Source organism: Camponotus floridanus, unplaced genomic scaffold, assembly GCF_003227725.1.
Source record: "Camponotus floridanus strain SB8 unplaced genomic scaffold, Cflo_v7.5 scaffold51, whole genome shotgun sequence".
NCBI classification, from domain to species: domain Eukaryota; kingdom Metazoa; phylum Arthropoda; class Insecta; order Hymenoptera; family Formicidae; genus Camponotus; species Camponotus floridanus.
This window is the reverse complement of record NW_020229670.1, coordinates 1157884-1180558: the sequence shown is the minus strand read 5'-3', so window position 1 is coordinate 1180558 and position 22675 is coordinate 1157884. Positions and strand designations below refer to the sequence as shown.

The 22675-nt window shown below is 29.8% G+C and overlaps 1 protein-coding gene across 5 annotated transcripts; it reads right to left on the bottom strand.

Annotated features, from left to right (window-relative positions):
* Positions 1-4429: 4429 nt before the first annotated feature.
* LOC105250229 (endothelin-converting enzyme homolog) lies at positions 4430-22030 on the bottom strand. Of its 5 annotated transcripts, none has more exons than XM_011256213.3 (13): positions 21539-22030; positions 16488-16601; positions 14348-14504; positions 13773-13982; positions 13403-13683; positions 11223-11321; positions 10951-11121; positions 9238-9386; positions 8659-8881; positions 7942-8401; positions 6074-6220; positions 5864-6003; positions 4430-4951 (listed from the first exon to the last, which is right to left on the bottom strand). In XM_011256213.3, exons 1-13 carry the CDS (start codon positions 21548-21550, stop codon positions 4775-4777), a joined length of 2340 nt encoding a protein of 779 aa, XP_011254515.1. In that variant the 5' UTR covers positions 21551-22030; the 3' UTR covers positions 4430-4774. The 5 variants fall into 5 exon arrangements, with proteins under 5 accessions (XP_011254515.1, XP_011254524.1, XP_011254549.1 ...); XM_011256222.3 differs by lacking the exon at positions 21539-22030 and adding an exon at positions 20424-20548; XM_011256247.3 differs by lacking the exon at positions 21539-22030 and adding an exon at positions 18438-18541.
* Positions 22031-22675: the final 645 nt, after the last annotated feature.

Below are 22675 nucleotides of genomic sequence, written 5' to 3'. Positions count from 1 at the left end.
CTATTTGTTCGAATAAAAATGTACAAAAAATTAATAGAGAAATCAGAATATGTGATAATTATGATTTTATAATGCGTACTTAATCATTAGATCAAAGAGTATCAGAATCAGTGAGCTTTTTTTTGAGAGTTATCGCTAGAACATTCTTGAATAATGTATTTCTTCGGTGTTCAGCAGTGTAATCTAAAAAAAAGTTAAGCGTAATTATCTAAACGGTAGTTTCTTCGTCTCGTTACAAACTTGCGATGAATCTTATGAAATGAATTTATGTGCATCAATAATAAGTGGGTCTTACGTAACATACAATAATGTTTTTTATTATCTATAATATTTGTTCTCTTCCTTCTGTGAAAAAAACCTACATATGAATGTGTATATGTATGTATATGATGATGTAGCTCTATTCTGTTATACAGGGTGTCCCAAAAGTCCCGGACCAGTTGAATATTTCATAAACTATGCACTTTAGAAAGAAATGTTTTAGACAAAAGTTATATGGCTTGAAGGAGGCCATCAAATAGTGGTAATGATTTGATCTTGGAGAGTCATTTGAAGGTGACGTAAAGGTCACCTTCAATTTCCTAAGTGGAACCTCCTATTTTTTATTACATATTCGTGTAGCTTATCTCGAGAGCTTTCTAAAACACTATAATAAAGTATTTCTTCATTGAGTGCTTTTCGAGTTATGAGGCTTGAAATCATTTCTTAATTTTGCATAAACCATAAAATATCTAGTAAAATATTCATTTTTCGATTATCTTACCTTAATACTTTTATGTACAAAATAATAAGAGGAATCAATTGGTGTAAAGAAAACGTATAGTTGTTTTAAAAAAAAATATGTAATTGTTAATTGCAAATTACATATTTTTTTCTTAAAAACAACTATATTTTTTCTTTACACCAATTGATTCCTCTCATTATTTTGTACATAAAAGTATTGAAGTAAGATAATCGAAAAATGAATATTTTACAAGATATTTTACGGTTGATGTAAAATTAAGAAATGATTTCAAGCCTCATAATTCAGAAAGCACTTAATAAAAACTAACTTAATTATAGTGTTTTGGAAAGCTCTCAACGTGAACTACCAGAATATTTAATAAAAAATAGGAAGTTCCATTTAAGAAATTGACGGTGATCTTCACGTGACTTTCAAATGACTCTCCCATGTCAAATCATTACCACTATCTGATGCTCCCCTTCAAGCCATACAACTTTTGTCTGAAACATTTCTTTCTAAAAATGCATAGTTTATGAAGTATTCGACCAGTCCGAGACTTTTGGGACATCCTGTATACTTAAAATGAATTAGATTTTGATTAGCGTTTCTTTTGAAATATGCAACTATATACTTGAGTTGCAATATTGTTATGCTCACATCGCAATTGCAGATTTTCGTGATAAATTCAAAATAAAACAAAAATAAAACTTATGGTACATAGTATATATATATATATATATATATATATATATATATATATATATATCATTAAATAGAAGGAATAAAGACATGCAATGTCACGTGAATTGTTGATAGTTTATATTCTTTATATGTATGATTTATATTTTTTTAAATTTGTTTTCAATTATTATATTTTTGGAAAAAAAACTTTTTGGAATCTTTTATCGCAAATGTATTATCAAAGTGATCTAGTAATATAAAACAAAAATATAAAATTCTTTTATTTCACGTGATTTAGCAAGTTATTAATCCAAATTCTTTCTTATAAAAGGTTTTAAACATAATATCTTTATAGAAAATGAAAATGTAAATCGCACAGGAAATAAATATCTATCTATCTTAATTTTTTTATGTTCATTCTTTGCAATGATATATGAGATTTTCGGAAATTATGCTGATTAACTCTTTATAAATTTCTTTAAAGAAAAAATAAAGTTGAACATAATTTGACTTCTGAAAAACTCATATTATGTATCGTACATATTGCAAGTTTTCATTTTTATTGCACTCATTTATATGAATTAACCTCTTAAAGTATGTTTTGTATTAAAAAGTACAATACACGTAATTTTTCACATATTTTTATAAGATGAAATAGCTATATTGGCATAATTTCCATGAAATTGTCCATGATATTCCAAGATAGATTTGCACTCTTGCCTAGCAAGAGAAAATTACAACTGTAGCACTTTTGTTTGGCTTCGTGTTTCAATCGCTACAGGCCGCTTACGATAAAATTTATGTTTCTTACTAATTAAAACGCTAAAATTAATATTAATAAGATTAAAAACAAAGATCTGCGTTATTCTATTGACAGACATATACAAGCCTCTTCTCAATCACATTATTTACAAACTTTGCAATGAAACGTTATATAAGTTCTTCTGCATATAATTATTTAATATTTTAATATAACAATATAACTTTCGTAAAAAGAAATACAAGAAAAGAATAGATATAAAATTATGTTTCGATAATCCTATGTAAGCATGAGAATCAAACATCTTGCATTGCTATTATCCACATACAGCACCTATATCTCTATATAAAAAAAATTCATACAATATTTAAACACTAAATTAGAAACGACTGTTTTTTGCAAAATATATATATATATAATTACGTAATGTTTTTGCAATTAAAGATTACAAAAAATTTACAATTTTTTTCTTTTTAGATTTCAACGCTTTCTCTCCTCCTTTCTTTCCCTTTGTCAAGGAAAAATAATTTAAAAAATTTTTTAGGCATCCATACAATTTCACAAAATAATCTAATCTGGGAAAAGATTTCTGCTAAAGAGAATCTTATCGATTCTTTGTAGCAAAGGTTTTTTCCCACTTAATGAAAAAATTAAAAACCTCTGATTTGCTCGAATATCAAATATGCGCCGAATGCCACAAAATATACAATTAAGCACATTTAAAAATATTTCTCTTGACATCAGCGATAGTATCGTCTCATGCGCGTGTCGCGTTACTACGATCTCAACGACCGAATTTTGTCTAGCGCGCATAAGACAGAATCATAAGAGAGAGTAATTTTTTTTATAAAATAAACTTCTTAAGCCTATATAAAACACATTAGATTCTAACTGCGAATGTTACGGTACGTAACTGACTTTCAGCTACGGTTTACCGAGATCATCGAAAGCAAAATAATGTTTATATTTCGTAATGTTAACATCAAAGAAATCAATAATTATAAAATTTTGTAATAAAAGATTTAAATTGAACCTTGTGAGAGTTTTGTTTTATTTATAGATAATACTTATATTATTTTCTTATATTAATTCTTATATTTCTGTATATTATAAATTATATCATAGACTAATTAATGTAATTATTGTATATAAATACTGTTTGCGTTAGTAAAACATTCAGACATTTCAATTGAGTAAAATATAAATATATAGAAATGAAATAGAATACATAAAAGTAACTTAAAAATAAATTTAAAAACTATTATTTATCGAGTTTATTTTATAATTTTTTTTCCATAATCATCATTTTCTAAATTAAATAAAAAATTATTTTATTTATTATTGGTTTAATTTTTTAGTGTTTCCAGCCATCAATTCTATGTTGAATCGATTGATGATTATAATACTGAGTCCATGTATAAAAATGTAGAAAAACGAGTTGTGTACTGTATATTGAGAACATTTTTGCGTTTTTTTCTTCGTAGTTGATTTTAACGCTTTTGATAATCTCGATAAATTATAACTATATTGAAAAGAACCCAGGTAGCAAGATGACATCTAAAGATGTCTTAATGACGTACTATGACGTTATTAAACCATTATTAAGATGTCATTTGACGTCATTTTGTTACCTGAGAAGCAACGCTGATCACAACATCTTAACGTTTTAAGAACAATACGTGTAATGATTCTAATTGTATATGTATGTACGTGTGTGTGTTTATATGTGTATTCTCTCTCAACAAACAGAAAATTTTCTGATCATTTCTAAGCACGTATTTCTTCAAGCGTTTACAAATCGTTAATTCTTGTCAAAAAAATTTAATTGTTGAACAAATTTTTTTTCTTGTAAAACGGTATAAAAATAATCGCCTTTTTGGGTTGCTTTATGATTGTAAAGAAATGTCGATCCGCGTTACGAATAATGTTATTTAAAAAAAAAATCATTTAGATTTCTCACGAAATGTATATTAACTATAATAATATTATATAGTGTTTATTATTTTTAAAATGTGTATGATATATTTCGCGCAATCTAATCAACTTACATACAAGCCTTGACGCGTCTGTGTGAGGGAAATCAATATATAAATCGTCTTTAATTTCAAGAGATTTAAATATTTAAAAGGAGACACACAAATAAAATAGACAAGATTTAAAAACTGTACTCATGTCCCGAATATTTACTTAATTTACTTAATTTTTAAGTACAATATTACCAAAAAAATTAATTTTAAATCAAACAAAAAATTTGTAACCGAAAAGGAGACGTCGGTTTTTTAATTATTTTTTGACAATTCCCGATAATGTTTGTAAATTGTGACAACGGTCACATTAAATCAGTCACATTAAAAAGAAATTAACCGTAAAATTTAAGCGACTATTTTCACATATATAAGTGAACGTAAAGAATGAGATGTGATATGTAAAGAAAAACGATAAATAGTGATATGTAAAGGAAAACGCACAGTCCAATGCCCGAAGCAAGTTCAGTATATATATCCCCTCTCATATTACGCAACGGCACGTAAAAGCTGCGACAGTCCCATATCACGGGGCTAGAAATCAAGCTCAACCGAACTTGAATCAGTTTGAAAAAATATGAGGCGTTACCACACTTCGCACTTATGAACCGGGTTCATCTTCGAGTTCTTAGGGCAGTTGAATTCCAACGCGAATTCTGGCAGGTTCGAGAGTGGTCCTATCACTCTGTACCTCGGTGGACTGTGAGAATCCTTTTCGATCTGAAGAGTCATTGCTTCAGACGTTATAGCGGAGCACCAAACCTGCGGACACGTGGCATACATAATTATTATGCAATTCTCATTTTTATAAGAGAATGATATCAAAATCATTATTCCGTCAATATACAGGATGTCCCATTTTAGAGGACCCACTCAAATATCTCAGAAACACTGCGTTAAATCGAAAAATGTTTCAAACAAAAATTGTGTGGCCTCAAGGGGGCCATAAGATGGTGACAATGATTTGACCTTGGAAAATCATTTGAAGGTCATGTGAAGGTCACCTTTAAAATCTTAAATAGAACCTCCCATTTTTTATCTAGTATTCTTGTAGCTGACATCAAGAGCTTTCCAAAACACTATAATAAAGTATTTCTTCATTGAGTACTTTTCGAGTTGAGGCTTGAAATCATTTCTTAATTTTGCATAAACCATAAAATATCTAGTAAAATATTCATTTTTCGATTATCTTACCTTAATACTTTTTTACGTACAAAATAATGAGAGAGGAATCAATTGGTGTAAAGAAAAAACATAGTTGTTTCGAAGAAGAAATATGTAATTCGCAATTAACAATTATATATTTTTTCTGGTAGGATATTTTATGGTTTATGTAAAATTAAGAAATGATTTCAAGCCTTATAACTCGAAAAGTACTTAATGGAATAACATTTAATTATAGTGTTTTGGAAAGCTCTCGATGTCAGCTACAAGAATATTAAATAAAAAATGGGGGTTTCTATTGAAGATTTTGTTGACCTTCACATGACCTTCAAATGATTTTCTAAGGTCAAATCATTATCACCATCTAATGGCTCCCTTAAGGCCACACAACTTTTGTTTGAAACATTTTTCGATTTAACGCAGTGTTTTTGAGATATTTGAGTGGGTCCTTTAAAATGGGACACCTTGTATATTTATATATTTAACACCGTGCAATAATTCAATGACAACCTGTGCAAAATTTAGGAAGAATAGTTGACGATGTGTCAGATTGAGACCGGGTAGCGGCAGTTGATCCTTGTAGCTTTTAGGCATCGAACGATAAGCGTGATATGCTGCCTTAAGGCCCCCATTATCAGCGATATTTTCTCCTGTGCATTACAATCGGTTCAACTATATTTCTGTCATTGTTAAGTAATTATTAATAATTAATATTATTACCCAAGGTCTGTCGGCCATTTACATTTCGACCTTGTACTTGATATTGATCATACTGTTCCACAAAACATTCCGTTCTGTTTTTAAAACGTTCTATCGTAGCGTCGTTCCACCATTGATGTAAATTTCCATGTAAATCATATTCTCGACCTATTCAATATTATCCAAAAAATATATAAGTAATAAAATTATCTAAGTAAATGAATATAATTTACATAATATACATAAGATAATATATACATAAATAATATACATAAATAATATACATAAATATATATATATATATATATATATATATATTAATATAAATATACATAATATACATAAAATAAGATAAATCTGACAATAGTGATTATATACGTATAAATATTTTGCAAAGTAAAATAATATTACTGAGAGACATGATTTATTTTAAGCGTGAAAAAATCTTGTTACGTAAAAAGATCCTTCAATTTAGCTATAAAGTTAATCGTTAATTTGGAATAAAATTTTTTTACAATATAATTAGCTTATACATATATTTATTATAAGAAATATATAAAAAACATATTTTGTTGTTTATATATATATATATATATATATATATATATATATACATAGGGTGTCCCAAAAATCCCGGACCGGTCGAATATTTCATAAACTATGCACTTTAGAAAGAAATGTTTCAGACAAAAGTTGTATGGCTTGAAGGGGGCCATCAGATAATGGCATGATTTGACATGAGAGAGTCATTTGAAAGTCACGTGAAGATCACCGTCAATTTCTTAAATGGAACTCCCTATTTTTTATTAAATATTCTGGTAGCTCACGTCAAGAACTTTCCAAAACTATAATTAAGTTAGTTTTCATTAAGTACTTTCCGAATTATGAGGCTTGAAATCATTTCTTAATATTTTACATAAACCGTAAAATATCTTGTAAAATATTCATTTTTCGATTATCTTACCTTAATACTTTTATGTACAAAATAATGAGAGGAATCAATTGGTGTAAAGAAAAAACATAGTTGTTTTTAAGAAAAAAATATGTAATTTGCAATTAACAATTACATATTTTTTTTTAAAACAACTATGTGTTTTCTTTACACGAATTGATTCCTCTCATTATTTTGTACATAAAAGTATTAAGGTAAGATAATCGAAAAATGAATATTTTACTAGATATTTTATGGTTTATGCAAAATTAAGAAATGATTTCAAGCCTTATAACTCAAAAAGTACTCAATGAAGAAATACTTTATTAGAATGTTTTGGAAAGCTCTCGAGATAAGTTACACGAATATGTAATAAAAAGTAGGAGGTTTCATTTAAGAAATTGAAGGTGACCTTTACGTCAACTTCAAATGACTCTCCAAAGTCAAATCATTGCCACTATCTGATGGCCCTCTTCAAGCCATACAATTTTTGTCTGAAACATTTCTTTCTTTCTTTCTTTGCATAGTTTATAAAATATTCGACCGGTCCGGGTTTTGGGACACCCTGTATATATATATAAACAACAAAATATATTTTTTATATAATATATTTCTTATAATAAATAAAGTTAGTCGTTGATTTGGAATAAAATTTTTTACAATATAATTAGCTTACATATACAATATTTATTATAAGAAATATATTATATAAAAAATATATTTTGTTGTTTATATATGTATGTATATATATATATATATATATATATATATATATACATATACATATACATATATATATATATATATATATATATACATATACATATACATATATATATATATATATATATATATATATCTGATACGGGTGGTCTGCGACACGCTGTATATATATAATAAGATTTTTTATTGTAAAAATATTATCTGGCATTTTTAAAAATTATTTTTAATCTCATACCTTGATCATCAAAAGCGTGCGTTAATTCGTGTCCCATAACTACACCTATGCCGCCAAAGTTCAAACTATTCGGGTTTTCCATATCGTAAAACGGACTCTGAAGAATGCCAGCGGGGAAGACAATTTGATTCTTGGTAGGCGTGTAATAAGCGTTCACGGTCGGTGGCGTCATTATCCAAGTGGTCTTATTCACCATCTGATCAAGCTTTTCAAGATTCTTACGTAAATTGTACTTATTTACACGCAAGTTGTTTTGGAAATATTCATTCGGTTTGATTGCCAGATCTCTGTAACGTTCGTCGAGATCACTGGGTTGTAGAATGAAATCCGGGAAACCGATCATGTCAGTAATAGCATTTGCCTTCTCTTCCGCGGCGTTTCTCGTCTCTGCGTCCATCCAATCTAAATACTTTAGATTTTTCGTAAAGGCCTGACGAACTTGATTGATCATTTCTTCCGCCTAAAAGTCAACAATCAGAGCAAAATATTATTTTATTTTATATCTAAATTAGACGACTTATTTTTTTGAAATTGCCTAAATAATAGCTTTAATATTCAAAAATCAGTATTCATCAGTATACATCATTCATGTTCCTGAAAATTTCGAAGGTATAATAAGTCCTGCCTTGAAATAATAAATTATTTTTTATTTATACAGCTAAAAAAAATGACTGTAATAAATGGAATTTCTTTTAAGATTGTCCGATGCAAACTAACCATGGGTTTACTCTTGCCGTGGAAAACTTCTCTAACGAACATTGCGCCAATAGCGAAACCCATGGCATTATTAACATCACTAACGCAGTAACGCCATTGTTCCTCGTGACCTTCCGAACCGAGCAAAGCTTTCCGCAAGCCCTTGTAAGCTTCACGGAATGGTTTCGACAAGCACGCCGTTAAGGATCTCACGGTCTGCCAAACCAGATAGTTATTCAGTATTCTGTGGAAAGAAAAATAATAGAGGAAACAATTGATGGTTTCTTTTCGACGGAATCAAAAAGGATTTATAAATGCAAGACGTGATATTTATCAGAGATCGTGCACTTCTTCATCGATTGTTTTAATTAATTTCGTGCATATCGATATAAATTAGAGACAATTATTTCTAAAAAAAATAATCTCTTTCAGATATGCATGTTATTAAATATCTGAACGTAAAATTAAATGTTAAATAAAGTTTATCTAATTATAAAGAATTAAAGAATAAAAAGTTATTTTTAATTTATCTCTTCTAACACTCTATATTTTAAAGTAAGTTCCCCATCTCTGATGCATCTCACACGTAGATATACATACATCTTTCCGTCGGTCGTGCTGTTGTACTCGTGCACGAGTTTCGTTAGCTTCACGAAATATTCCGGTGCAAAATTTACGATCATCGCTTTACTGTTGATCTTCTTATTCACGAGACGTGTAGCATTTTGAAAGTAATCCACCCACGACATCTAAACATATAAGAACTATATCTATTGTATTTTCGTTGATACTTTTTATTCAAAAAAATAACATAGGCCTGCGAGGTTTTTGTTTTTTGAGATGCAATAGTGATTTCTGACGTAATTTTATACGCTGAATTCGAATCTGGCCGCCAAATTTGCGTAGCAAATTCACGTCACGTTTTTAAGTAATTTGTAATTGAATAGCCCAAAAAATAACTCAAAAACCTGATGTGCTACGCAAATTCGGCGGCCAGATTCGGATTCAGCGCACAAAATTACGTCGGAAATCACTATTGCATCTTAAAAAACAATTTTGATCCCCTTTTTTGCAGGCCTATGTAATCGTTCTGATTGGAAAAAAAAATTTTAAATATTTAACACACGTGTCTATTGATAGGATATTATGTACAGGATACGAGCATATAATAGAGGACAAAGGATATCCTGTATTATATACGTGCAGGATATAATATAGGATAAGACATTATCTCATCCAGGATACTATCACATGATATCATACAGGAAGGTTATTACAGGAAGATGACCGAGATAAATGTTATATGCAATAGCCGCAATTATTGGTCGCATCCGCAGATAACTGCCCAGTGAGCAATAAATTACCAAAAAGAGTTCTTAAAGCACTCAGATTCAAGAGTTAAATATCCAACAACTCAATCTAGATGATAACATTATGATATCAATAAGTCCTCTAATGCGTCGATTTTAGAAGAAAAAAAGACATCACATACAGGACATTTAAAAGAATACTTCAATCTGACTTTTAGATTATTATAGATGTTAAGAAAATGTTACCATTAAGACTTTCTTTATAGAATTATTTATTTTAAATTCAGTTTGTTAGAAATTAAACTGATAAACAGTGATGCAAGAAGAGGATGCAGCTCAAACACACATAATTAGAGAGCTAGCGTCCTCTTTCTGGCACATTGCTCGTAAGAGAAAAAAAATATACTTTGGATTTAATGTTAATACTAGTTCTTTATATATTAATGTTAATATTATTATATACTAATGTTAATTTAATATTAATACTAGTTCTTTACATTTCATGGCAAATATTGAATACGAGTTAAGTTAAGAGTGGCTCGCTGCCTAGCGGCAAGCAAAGAAATTAATGTAACAAGAAATTTTATAGACCAGAAAATATTCAACCAGAAAATACTAACCAAATCCTTATAGTAAAATCTATTAAACATTCTAGTTATAAAAAATTGAGTCTTATCATAATAACTAGAAATTCTTGTTTGATTTAATCAAAATGCCTTCAATCATATACGTCTTGTTGGTACAATCAAACGATTTTTCTCAGTGTAGATGTCTTTAAAATTTCTAGTAAGCGAACTCTAAAGACATCTATAAGTAGACATCATAAAGAGCTTTTTTGAAAGATATCTTACAAAAAGATAACTTATTGATGTCATTTTCAAAAAAAATTAATGAAGTTTTCAAAAAGTCCTCTTAAAGACTTCTTCCTCTCAATAATGCTCACTGGATGGAATGCGAATATTCTGGAAAACATTCTCAACCGAGTAGGAGATAATAAACGTACGAAGGGTGCTTTACGTTGCAAATCGTTCAATGACATCAGATTGTAGAGCTTCTCCTCGTCCCTGCGTTCCTCGGGCGGTATAGTGATCTTTGCGAGTTTCGTCTCGAAATCGATTATAGCCTGCATCTGTTTCTTCGTCGAGTTCTCCTCACCACCTAAGAGCACGCCGATCTGAAAACGTGTACGAGTACCTGTACTCGATTCGTCCGATGCGACGCAGCGTATCGTGCGGCGATAAACCATGCACGCAAATACGTGCTGTCCTTGTGTACCTTTGTCATGTAGTCCAAGTAAGCGGCTAAGACCTTGCCATGCTCGGTTATGTTGAGATAATTGTCTGCAGTCGGTAGCGTTAAGCCTCCTTGATCGATCTTAAAGATAAAAATATCAGTATCAATTTAACTTTTTTAGGGGCACATTTTTTGTGTGAGATCAACAACAACGATCATGATGGTTTTATAGGTTTTTGGGGTCACTGATTACGAATCTGGCATCATAATTTCAAAATTCAAGATGGCGGATTCAAGATGGCGGATTATATCTTAGAAATATTGACAAACTTGATATTTTCAGATGAAATCACGTATATAGGGGTTTTCAAGGTGATCACGAATCCGGCTTCGGATTTTTGAAATTCAAGATAATATTGATGAACTCATACATAGATAAAAAAACTGATATTTTCATGTTTTTGTGGTTATTTATTTTGTGATAAAAAATTGAATCAATGTTTTCCCTCTCTGCGTGTTAGCATGGAAAGCCAGAAGAAATTCTATAATTCATGGATTTTTTTCTCAAAAACTACACATCTAATCGAAAAAACATCAAGAATACTTTCTTCTTCAAATTATATATAAAATATGATAAGATTTTTTAATATTGAAAATTATCAGATTTTAGATATGTCATCCGCCATATTGGATCCGCCATCTTGGATTTCCAAAATCTGAGGCCGGCATTGTGATCAGAGACCCCGAAAACCTATATATGTACAATTTGGGGTTGATTTAACAAGACCTGTATTCAAAACTGATTTTTTTCCGAAAAAATAGTGCTTTTTTCATATTGATTATTTATTAATTAATTATTGTCAACCCCCAGTGAAAAGTGATGGAAGATTACAATATGTAGGTAATCAGAAGTCTAAGGAACTTGATTGCATGCATATAACTGTCGTAATACATCCATAATGAGGAAAACACTAAAGATAAATAGATGTATCATATATGATACACCGCCCCTCAAAGGAATAAGCATATCTCGAAAATTATCATTATGCGAAGACAACGAAAGATTTTTCTTCTAATTAATTGCACAGAAGTTGCTCTGCCACTGATTGTGAGTATTATTAAATGACATTTTATTTTATGCGTGTATTTCACACGACAAATTTATAAAAAATTTATAAAAAATTTATAAAAAATTCTTTGTACACAATATATTCTATATAGAGGGTGTTTCTAAAACTATGTTGGAGATTTTAAGGGCATATTCTAAGGATTAAAATAAGAAAAAAAGCTCATATAAACATGAGTCCAAAAATGCTTTTCCTCCGAGTTATAGCCCCCTAATGTTAAGGGAAAAAATCGAAAAATGTATTGTAACTATCGGAGACTTTTTCATAGAACGTTAAAGTTTTGCACAGCGTAATAATTAATAATGAGCTTCATTTTGTGCTTCGTTTTGACAACTTTTTCCCTCAACTTTAGAGGGCTATAACTCGGAGGAAAAGTATTTTTGGACCCATGTTTATATGAACTTTTTCGTATTTTAACCCCTAGAATACGGCCTTAAAATCTCCGACATTGTTTTAGAAACACTCTGTATATTAGCTCGCTAAAAAATAAAACGAAATCTAATGATAAATTTAATAGAGAATTGAATAATATTCTTTAAAGAAAAACATATAGCCGGTATTATACATATGTACATACATAAAGCTGGTATTCTTATGAATAGATAGTCTTAAAGATAAGAACAGATTATGTTCTTATCTTTAAGGCCATCTTAATTACAATCTTTGTAAACCGATGAGAAAGAGTCATATTAGCATCTTAACATATTACTTAAGACGACCTTGAAATAAAAATGCGTTATATGTATTGTGTGAATACTGGCTATAGAATATACTTAATTAGAATATACTTAATATTTTCGGACAGGAGTTTTAACATTAATTAAATTCACTGCCCAATTCTAATTATATATCATTATTACAATAATAATAACAATAATAAAAAATATATCTAATACTATTGTTTTAATTAAATTAAGTTTTATGCACGAGAAGACTGAACTTATTGTCAACAGTAAAATGCACGATAAAGAACATGCCCAGATTTTTTTTCATTGTCAGTCTAATCTCTTTCTCTCCCCCCTCTCTCCCCCCTCTCTCCCCCATCTCTCCTCCCTCTCTCTCTCTCTGTCTCTCTCTCTCTGTTCATCTGCTCACCTGGATTATATGTCTAGTACTGTTTCGATCATCTTCATTTACGGCCCAGGAGAATAGACCGCCCATATTGTAAACATTTTGCAGGACATGCATGCTGTTTTGTAAAGACCACGCGCTTATGTTGAATTTGCCAGAGATGTTCCAGCCACCGATATTTTCCAATAATTCCAACATCGGCTTAGCTCCGAGACTCTCGATAGTTTCATTCGCGTCCATGCAAGATAGGTAATAATGTTTCGCTTTCTTCTCAGCCTTCGACTTCATCTCGCTGAACGGTTTTTCTGCGCAAGTATATGAAAATATACTTAATACATACACATACACGAATCAAAATTATTCGTATTAAGTTATGCGCAATTATAATGATTACCGAGAACATTCTTGACTACTAATTGATTATCCTGGTCCAGCTTGCCAAACGTGCCCCAAACACTTTTTCCATCCGGAATGGGATTTTTCTTTCGCCAACCACCGCAAGCATATTCGTAGAAATCATCACAAGGATTGACGGAATAATCTATACTATTAATTATGGACGCTGCCACCGTTACACAGTGTTCTGTGAGGCAATGTGTGCCATCTGCAACAATTTTTGTAAAGTTAGAACTGATTATATTGACATTGATTGATAGTTTTATCTGTTTACGCTATAAATGAAATTATTAAAAGCATATAAGGAAAAAGCGATTTATAATTTCAATAACAATTTAAATCACTAAAAAAGTATAATACTGTAGAGAGATTAAAAGCAGAGATTGAAAACGGTTGTACTACTACCGGCTTGTTTAAAGTTGACTTTAATTAATTATATTTGCTCCTTTTTATCGCAGATATAATTTACAGATGAGTGTAATACATCGCTAAACTTAATTTATCTTATCCAGATACTGTACTCCAGATACTTTGATAATATATTAATAATTCAAAAATGATAATTTTTTTCACCTTCTCCATAAGAAGTGACATGAAGAATTTCTGCCTCATGCCAGCCGTTTTTGCTACTGATTACGATGGTGAATACTATGATCGTCAGTAGTAAAGCAGCGCAAATTATGAGAAGGCATCTCTCCAAAGTACTTCTCGCCTTCCACATCGTGGTACCCTGAAACAACAAAATCATATTTATTATTAAGATGATGATTGATTGGTGACGAAAGATAATGATTAACTTTGAATCATTAATTTAAAATTACAATTTTTTATAACGATGACTTTTGTAAAGTATACTTTAAAGTATACGATGCGCGTAAGTATATCATTCTCGTATTTAAGTTTCAGTTAGGAAAATTATATAAAGTTTGCAAAGAGTAACAAATAACATTAAAGATATATTCTTCAATTTAATTTCTGATCTCAATGCTTCAGACATTAAGTTGATTTTATAAGTCAAACAAGTAAATGTCCAGCGAATAAACAAAAATAATTCATTATCTATTTAAGATGTAAAGTGCAATATGCAAGTATAAATATAAATAAAATTTTTTTATGAAATTTTTATGTAAAATATTATATGAAATAGATAAATTATATTATTATTTAATTTTGTTGAGCCAAATGTTTTATATATTATAAAAGATACATAATACCATCCACTTATATATAATCAAAAATAATTATATATATATATATATATATATATATATATATATATATATACAGAGTGTCCTAGACCACCCGTATACCCCTTTTCTTTCAAAAACTAAGCATTTTAGAAAAAACGTTTCCGACAAAAATTGTATGGTTTTGAGGGGAACATAAGATGGTGTCATTGGTTTAACCTTGGATGGCATCGTTAAGGTCAGGTCAAGGACACCTTTAATTTCTTAAATGAAATCACCTATTTTTTATTGCATATTCTTATAACTTATGTCGAGAGCTTTCCAAAACACTATAATAAAGTATTTTTTCATTGAGTACTTTTCGAGTTATGAGGCTTGAAATAACTTTTCAATTTTACATAAACCATAAAATATCTAATAAAATATTCATTTTTTTATTATCTTACCTTAATACTCTTATGTACAAAATAATGAAAAGAATCAATTGGTGTAAAGAAAACACACAGTTGTTTTTAAGAAAAAATATGTAATTGTTAATTGCAAATTATATATTTTTTCTTCGGAACAATTATGTTTTTTTTTTACACCAATTGATTCCTCTCATTATTTTGTACATAAAAGTATTAAGGTAAGATAATCGAAAAATAAATATTTTACTAGATATTTTACTAGATATTTGATAGTTTATGTAAAATTAAGATATTATTTTAAGCCTCATAAATCGAAAAGTACTCAATGAAAAAATTACTTTATTATAGTGTTTTGGAAAGCTCTTGACATAAGCTATAAGAATATGCAATAAAAAATAGGTGGTTCCATTTAAGAAATTAAAGATGTCCTTGATCTGACCTTAACGATGCCATCCAAGCGATCCATCAACCTATGTGTTTTCTTTACACCAATTGATTCCTCTCATTATTTTGTACATAAAAGTATTAAGGTAAGATAATCAAAAAATGAATATTTTATGGTTTATGCAAAATTCAGAAATAATTTCAAGCCTCATAATTCGGAAAGTAAATTAATGAAAACTAACTTATTTATAGTGTTTTGGAGAGCTCTCGACGTGAACTACCAGAATATTTAATAAAAAATAGGGAGTTCCATTTAAGAAATTGACGGTGATGTTCACGTGACTTTCAAATGACTCTCCCATGTCAAATCATGCCACTATCTGATGGCCCTCTTCAAGCCATACAACTTTTGTCTGAAACATTTCTTTCTAAAGTGCATATTTATGAATATTCGACTGGTCCGGGACTTTTGGGACACCCTGTATATATATATATATATATATATATATATATATATATATATATATTGTCGTCTTTAAGAAATCAGAAAAAAGAAGTCTTTAAGAAGAAGTCTTACTTATTTCTTAAAGTGGCGCATTAAACTACTTTCTGAAATCATTAAGTCTTCTTTCAGAAGATATATTCGGATGTCTAAATCTTACGTGAAAACTCTTTAAGAGTTCTTTTAGAAGTCATATTGCTGTGTAGGTAATTGATTAATTGGATATTTACCGTATGATATCTTATATGTGTAGCGGATGTACTGATGCCTTCGCTATTTAAAGCGACGGAACCGATACTGCTACTGTCTTCATCCTCGAATTCGGCCTGTTTATATCTCGTCATCTGAGAACCATATAAAAATAAATTTGTGAATTAAAAGTCTAAGCGGACATCTGAGATTCAAAGCAATATTTCAACCGAATGTATGAGCTGCTAGTATTCATATCGCATTAATAAAGAATATGATAATAAAGAATTTGATCTGTATGATTTGCGCGTTTCTGTTTTTTTACTATTGAATAATTACAACAGTGTGCGCGACCGGATTTCGAAAAAATACAATATTTTCCTTGCTATAGCGATTGCGCATTTTACAAACAAGGATAAATCAAGTAGTCTCGCGTATGTTTAAGATAAGGCAATTAGTCGTAAATTATTAGTGTATGCGATGTAAATTCACTTCATGCTCCGAAGATAATTAAATAGCGGCTTATTATTCATAAATAATTTTGAGGTATTTATTATTTTAGATTTATAATTATGATAAATTATAAGAGATTATATCAATTGTAAAAAAGAATTCTGCATTTTATAAAAAAAAATCTTCTAACTAAGTGCAATATAACTCTGAAAAACACAAACTACATTAATATTTATAACTTTATTTTTACGCGATAACGATAGTTAAACGCAACGGATTACGTACAGACATTTACATGTTTACATGTTCATTTTAAACTATTATTTTAGAAATTGTAAATTTTTAATATTAAATTTTCCAAATATTGTAATTGTTTTACTCAATATTTAATATATTTCAATATATTTATTTTAACATAAGTTTTGTGCCAGAATTAATTTTCTCCCAGGAAAAATTACTCTCTTTCTTATCGTTGTTATAATTTTCCATCATTCACGATTGCAATATTTTAAAATATTCGCATATCTTAATCATTCTATTATATTTTTTAATCTTTTTTTTTTTTACTTTCCTTTATATTTTCTTTTTTTCCTACTCTTTTTAATTTATTTTAAACAAAGAATGTCAACCACAATGGAATTAATTTAACTTTAAACAAAGAATGCCAACCACACAATAGAATCCATTGCAAATGATTTTTGTAGAAAATACAATTGTTTCGGAAGAGACGCATTTTGTATTTTGCTGATCTCCTCATCTGCATCACAGACGTTTGTTTTTGTGACACAGTTTGCCATGTGGAAATACAATAGACACAATGATCTTAATTCAAACATTGAAATTCAGTATCAACACTCGTGCATGAAACGATATTCATATAGTGTGACGCTACGATAATGGAGAAACGAAAATGGAACAAAAACATGAATTTGAATCGAAATTCGCTGGAATGATAACAAGCTATTATGCTACCATTTCTAATTAATTCACTTTAATTCCAAATTATTTCACCATAAATATATAAGTAGATGTTGGCGCGTAAATTTTAGCACAAAACTTGGTTTTTCTATTTACCCAATCGTATTTGGATACTTCTTTTTCGAGTATCAAATAAAAGATCAAATTAAAAAAAACTGAGAAGCCAAATTAATTACAATTAAAAATTGCAATTAATTTGGAATTGTGGATATCAGTAACGAACTCAGAAATTTCTCCTCGATAGTGAACTTCAACGTGCGCACTTCGCGAAGATGTTTCCCGTCGTGACTTTTGCCGAAGATGCAAAAGTCGCTCGCGAACTTTGTAGCAACGCTACGATTTTAGACTGTGCTAAAAATATGTCGCTCTCAACTCTACTCAAAACGTTCTAAAGACACATTTAGGCAGTATCGGACAGACCTTGACAGATCGTTTATTATTGAAGAACTCACGTCAAACTTTATATTTGCAATTAACACTTATCAGATGAATATAAATTATTCAATATTTTTTTATGGAGAAAAAAATTAACGGTTGTAGCATAAATTAAACAAACATACACTACGTTTGACATGAATGCGAGCCTTAGTTCTCAACAGTCTAGTATACGCCTATGAGTACAGCCTCCGTTTCAGATTGAGATTCGCTGATAACATTTACGTCATCCTGAGCGAAAACACATGACAGATTTAATACATTATGTGTAATTCGATAGCTAACATCATATTGATTTTTTCTCTTTTACACGCCCTATTCTAGGAATATATACATATATATCGTATATAATATTTACTATTTGAATCGTACACATCGTAGACGAAGACGTTTCGTCACTTCTTCTATAATATACAGAATGCATAAAAAAGAAAAAAGATTACCCGAGATTTAATATTTCATATATTAATATTTCTCTGACTTTTGAAATATATCCACATTGAATTTAAAAAAAAAGAATGTAAGATCAAAGAGTTTCAAATGTGTATGTAATAAGTTCTTATTAATAAGATTCAATACAAAATCATATTTAAAATAAATTTTACAAATTGTTAAATTGTTTTGTGTTTGAAATTCTTCAACACTTTAAAAACGTACACTTAAAAAAATATGTAATTACATCTTTCACAATTTTTAAAATTTTGCATCTTATAAGTAGATGCTGGCGCGTAAATTTTAACAGAAAACTTTGTTTTTCTATTTATCTAATTTCGTATTTAGCCACTTCTTTTTCATCAGCATCAAGTGAAAGTCAAATTATAATAATTTAAAAAAACCTGAGAAGCTAATTATAAACCATTAATTATAATTAAATTTTTAATTATAATTATAATTAAAAATTGCAATTAATTTTGAATTGTGGCATTCCATAAAATTAAAAAATTAATTATGTAATATTTATATAAAGCTGCAAGTGCACAATTTATTTAATATTTATATGAAGCTGCAAGTGCACGATTTATTTAATATTAAAGTTAGTAGACAGACTTCAGTAGAATCTAAATTTAACAAAATTTTGATTTTTGTATTAATTAAATATTTAAATGTTAAAAAATCATAAAAAGATTAGCTCATGAGTGTCTAATAAGAAAAAAGAATCGATTCTATTATACCACTCCACAAATAAAAATTAACGTTAATTATTCTTATCGTATCTTTCACATACGGTATATTAAATAAAATCAAAAAAAAAATAAAATAAAAGCTTACTTTGCGAATAAACGCATGTAAAGTTATAACCAGCGGATTTTCCATTATATAATTAATTTTCTAAGTTAATAAATGTCTAAAAAATATAATATTGAGCCATCATTTTCGAAACTTTCGAGACTTCTTTAAAATGGACGAACAGTATATCTACTTTTAATCATGCATTCACTCGGTTGTTTTTGCAAATTTGCAGGAAAATGCTAAACACACGAACCGTACAGAAAAAAAAATCGATTCTATTATATCACTCCACAAATAAAAATTAACGTTAATCATTCTTATTGTATCTTTCACATACGGTACATTAAATAAAATCAAAAACACTCAAATAAAAGCTTACTTTGCGAATTAACACATGTAAAGTTATAACTAGCGGATTTTTCATTATATAATTAATTTTCTAAATTAATAAATGTCTAAAAAGTATAATATTGAGCCATGATTTTCGAAACTTTCGAGACTTCTTAAAAATCGACGAACAGTATACTTAATTTCACCAACACTTTTAATCATGTATTCACTCGGTTGTTTTTGCGAATTTGCAGGAAAATGCTAAACACACGAACCGTACAGAAAAAAAAATCAATTCTATTATATCACTCCACAAATAAAAATTAACATTAATCATTCTTATCGTATCTTTCACATACGGTACATTAATAAAATCAAAAACACTAAAATAAAAGCTTACTTTGCAAATTAACACATGTAAAGTTATAACTAGCGGATTTTTCATTATATAATTAATTTTCTAAATTAATAAATGTCTAAAAAGTATAATATTAAGCCATCATTTTCGAAACTTTCGAGACTTCTTTAAAATCGACAAACAGTATACCTACTTTCGCCAACACTTTTAATCATGCATTCACTCGGTTGTTTTTGCGAATTTGCAGGAAAATGGTAAACACACGAACAGACGTACAGACGCCGTGGCGACACGCAAACTGCAATTGACTTGCACGCGCTGCACCGGCGCGCGTGCGTGCGCGACACCCCGAAAAGCGCGCGCCCCGAATACGCACGCGCCGCGCGCACGCGTGTCTAACAATAAGTGCGCGGCCTTCGCCATATCTTCGCCTTCGGTGAAGGCTCGCTTTAGCAGGAAGCGGACACTTGTGACGCTGTTATTGCCATTAAAAAATTTCGCGGCTTGACGCGACAGTCGACAGATCATTATACCGTAACAAGATCAACAATTCGCAGCCGGCACAGATACAATGTAGAATATTATGCGGGAGTAAAGGCGGATTGTGCCTCGTGTCGCATATGTGCATGTGAAACAAAGAGAACGAAATATCAACGTTCTGATAAATTAACACGTAAAAAGAAAAAAAAATTGATGACTATAGAATACATAAATCATGAAGCATGAGCGGAGGTGAAATTTAGACAATTTTTTTTTCTTAAGAAATTTTTCTCCTTTTTTTTAGGACACATAACATTATATCGATTTTCAATCATTTCTGATTTTATACCAATCTTATTTCGAAATTTTTCTGACGAGATGGAATTTTGTTGGGGAAATTTAAATCACTACGATACAACATACACGTGAATGGTTGATATATTGTAATCGTACGTAAATAGTACGTTCTATAATTTACATACGCACATATACATATATGTGTGTGTATGTATGTGTAACAAGCCATGACCTACGGTCATTAATTAGTCTTATCAGAGGTAAAGCGTAATGAAGTGTCGTACAAAGATGATACGGGCTTCGTAAACGTCACATTATCTCCTACGATATCACGATGTGTCAAAACATATTATTCGAAATCATAAATGTTACATAACAAGACAGCTTTCCGAGCAGAACGTACATACAGGGACGTTTTCACACTCGATTTCGGCTCAACTCAGAAGCATTTCGTCAGCCGAAATCAGGAAAGCGGAATGCTTATTGCACGCGCTCGCATTGCATTTGCGGATGCATGTCCGAAGGACTCACCTTCACCGACATCTTGACCCGGCACACGATCGCGCAACCACTGCACTGTCACCTTAATTATTGATTCACCATTGAGGGTGGAATACATACACATGCACACACGCGGGTCGGGGAGCAACGGATTGAGGGTCGACGGACAGGACAGATGACAGGAGGGTTGATGGAAGCGATCGAGACGGAGCGAAGGTTTTTTTTTTTTACACTCTTGGATTATTTCCGTCTGACACCGCGACTATGACATTTTTTCTTCTTTTCCGCCAGCGTAGCCGCTAAAATATGTTGCAGTCGGCTCTTTCGCGGCGGCCGCTTCTTTCTCTCTCTCATGGAGGATGCTTCGCCGCCCTTGCTACACCCGCTTCTCTCGCCTCCCTCACGAATCCCGTTTATATTGATTTCTCGCTCGTCCAGTTGCATCTGCCATCTTTTATCGTCGCTTCGCGATAAATACTGCCTTATCATTGTGATACTGATATTATTCTGTCGTATCATTAATCAGGAATTCAACGGCGCATTTAAATATTTCACAAAAAATGAATTCATACAAATAATTGCACTAAATCGAATGGACGTATATCCACACTTTTTGAAAAAATGAGATAAAGTAGTAAAAAAATTACTAGATATTTATTTTTATGAAAGCAAAATTCTCCCTAATTTTCGAATATTTTAATTTTTTTAATATATTTGCTGCTTCTACTTTTTTTGATATATTACATTAGTTATTATCAATCGATATGTTATCTTTGCTTATTAGTAAATCCATATCGAATGTTAAATAAAAAGAAATTTACTTCAGATATCTGTATTAATTTTGAATAAGTAATTAATGCATATTTTTAGAATTCTCATTTATCTACTCTTACATTTTTCTTGAAAAAATTAAAATAAATTAAAATGAAATTACATAAAAATAAATTAAAGAGAGGAATTTTTAAATTACTCTTTTATTTCGATAAAATTGAAAACTTATACTTCTATCATATTAAATTTTAATGATAGATTTTTCAATAAATTTGAAATAAATTAATTTTTCTAACGTGCAGTTTTTGTATAATTATTTTTTAATAAAAGAAATTTACTTCAGATATCTGTATTAATTTTGAATAAGTAATTAATGCATATTTTTATAATTCTCAT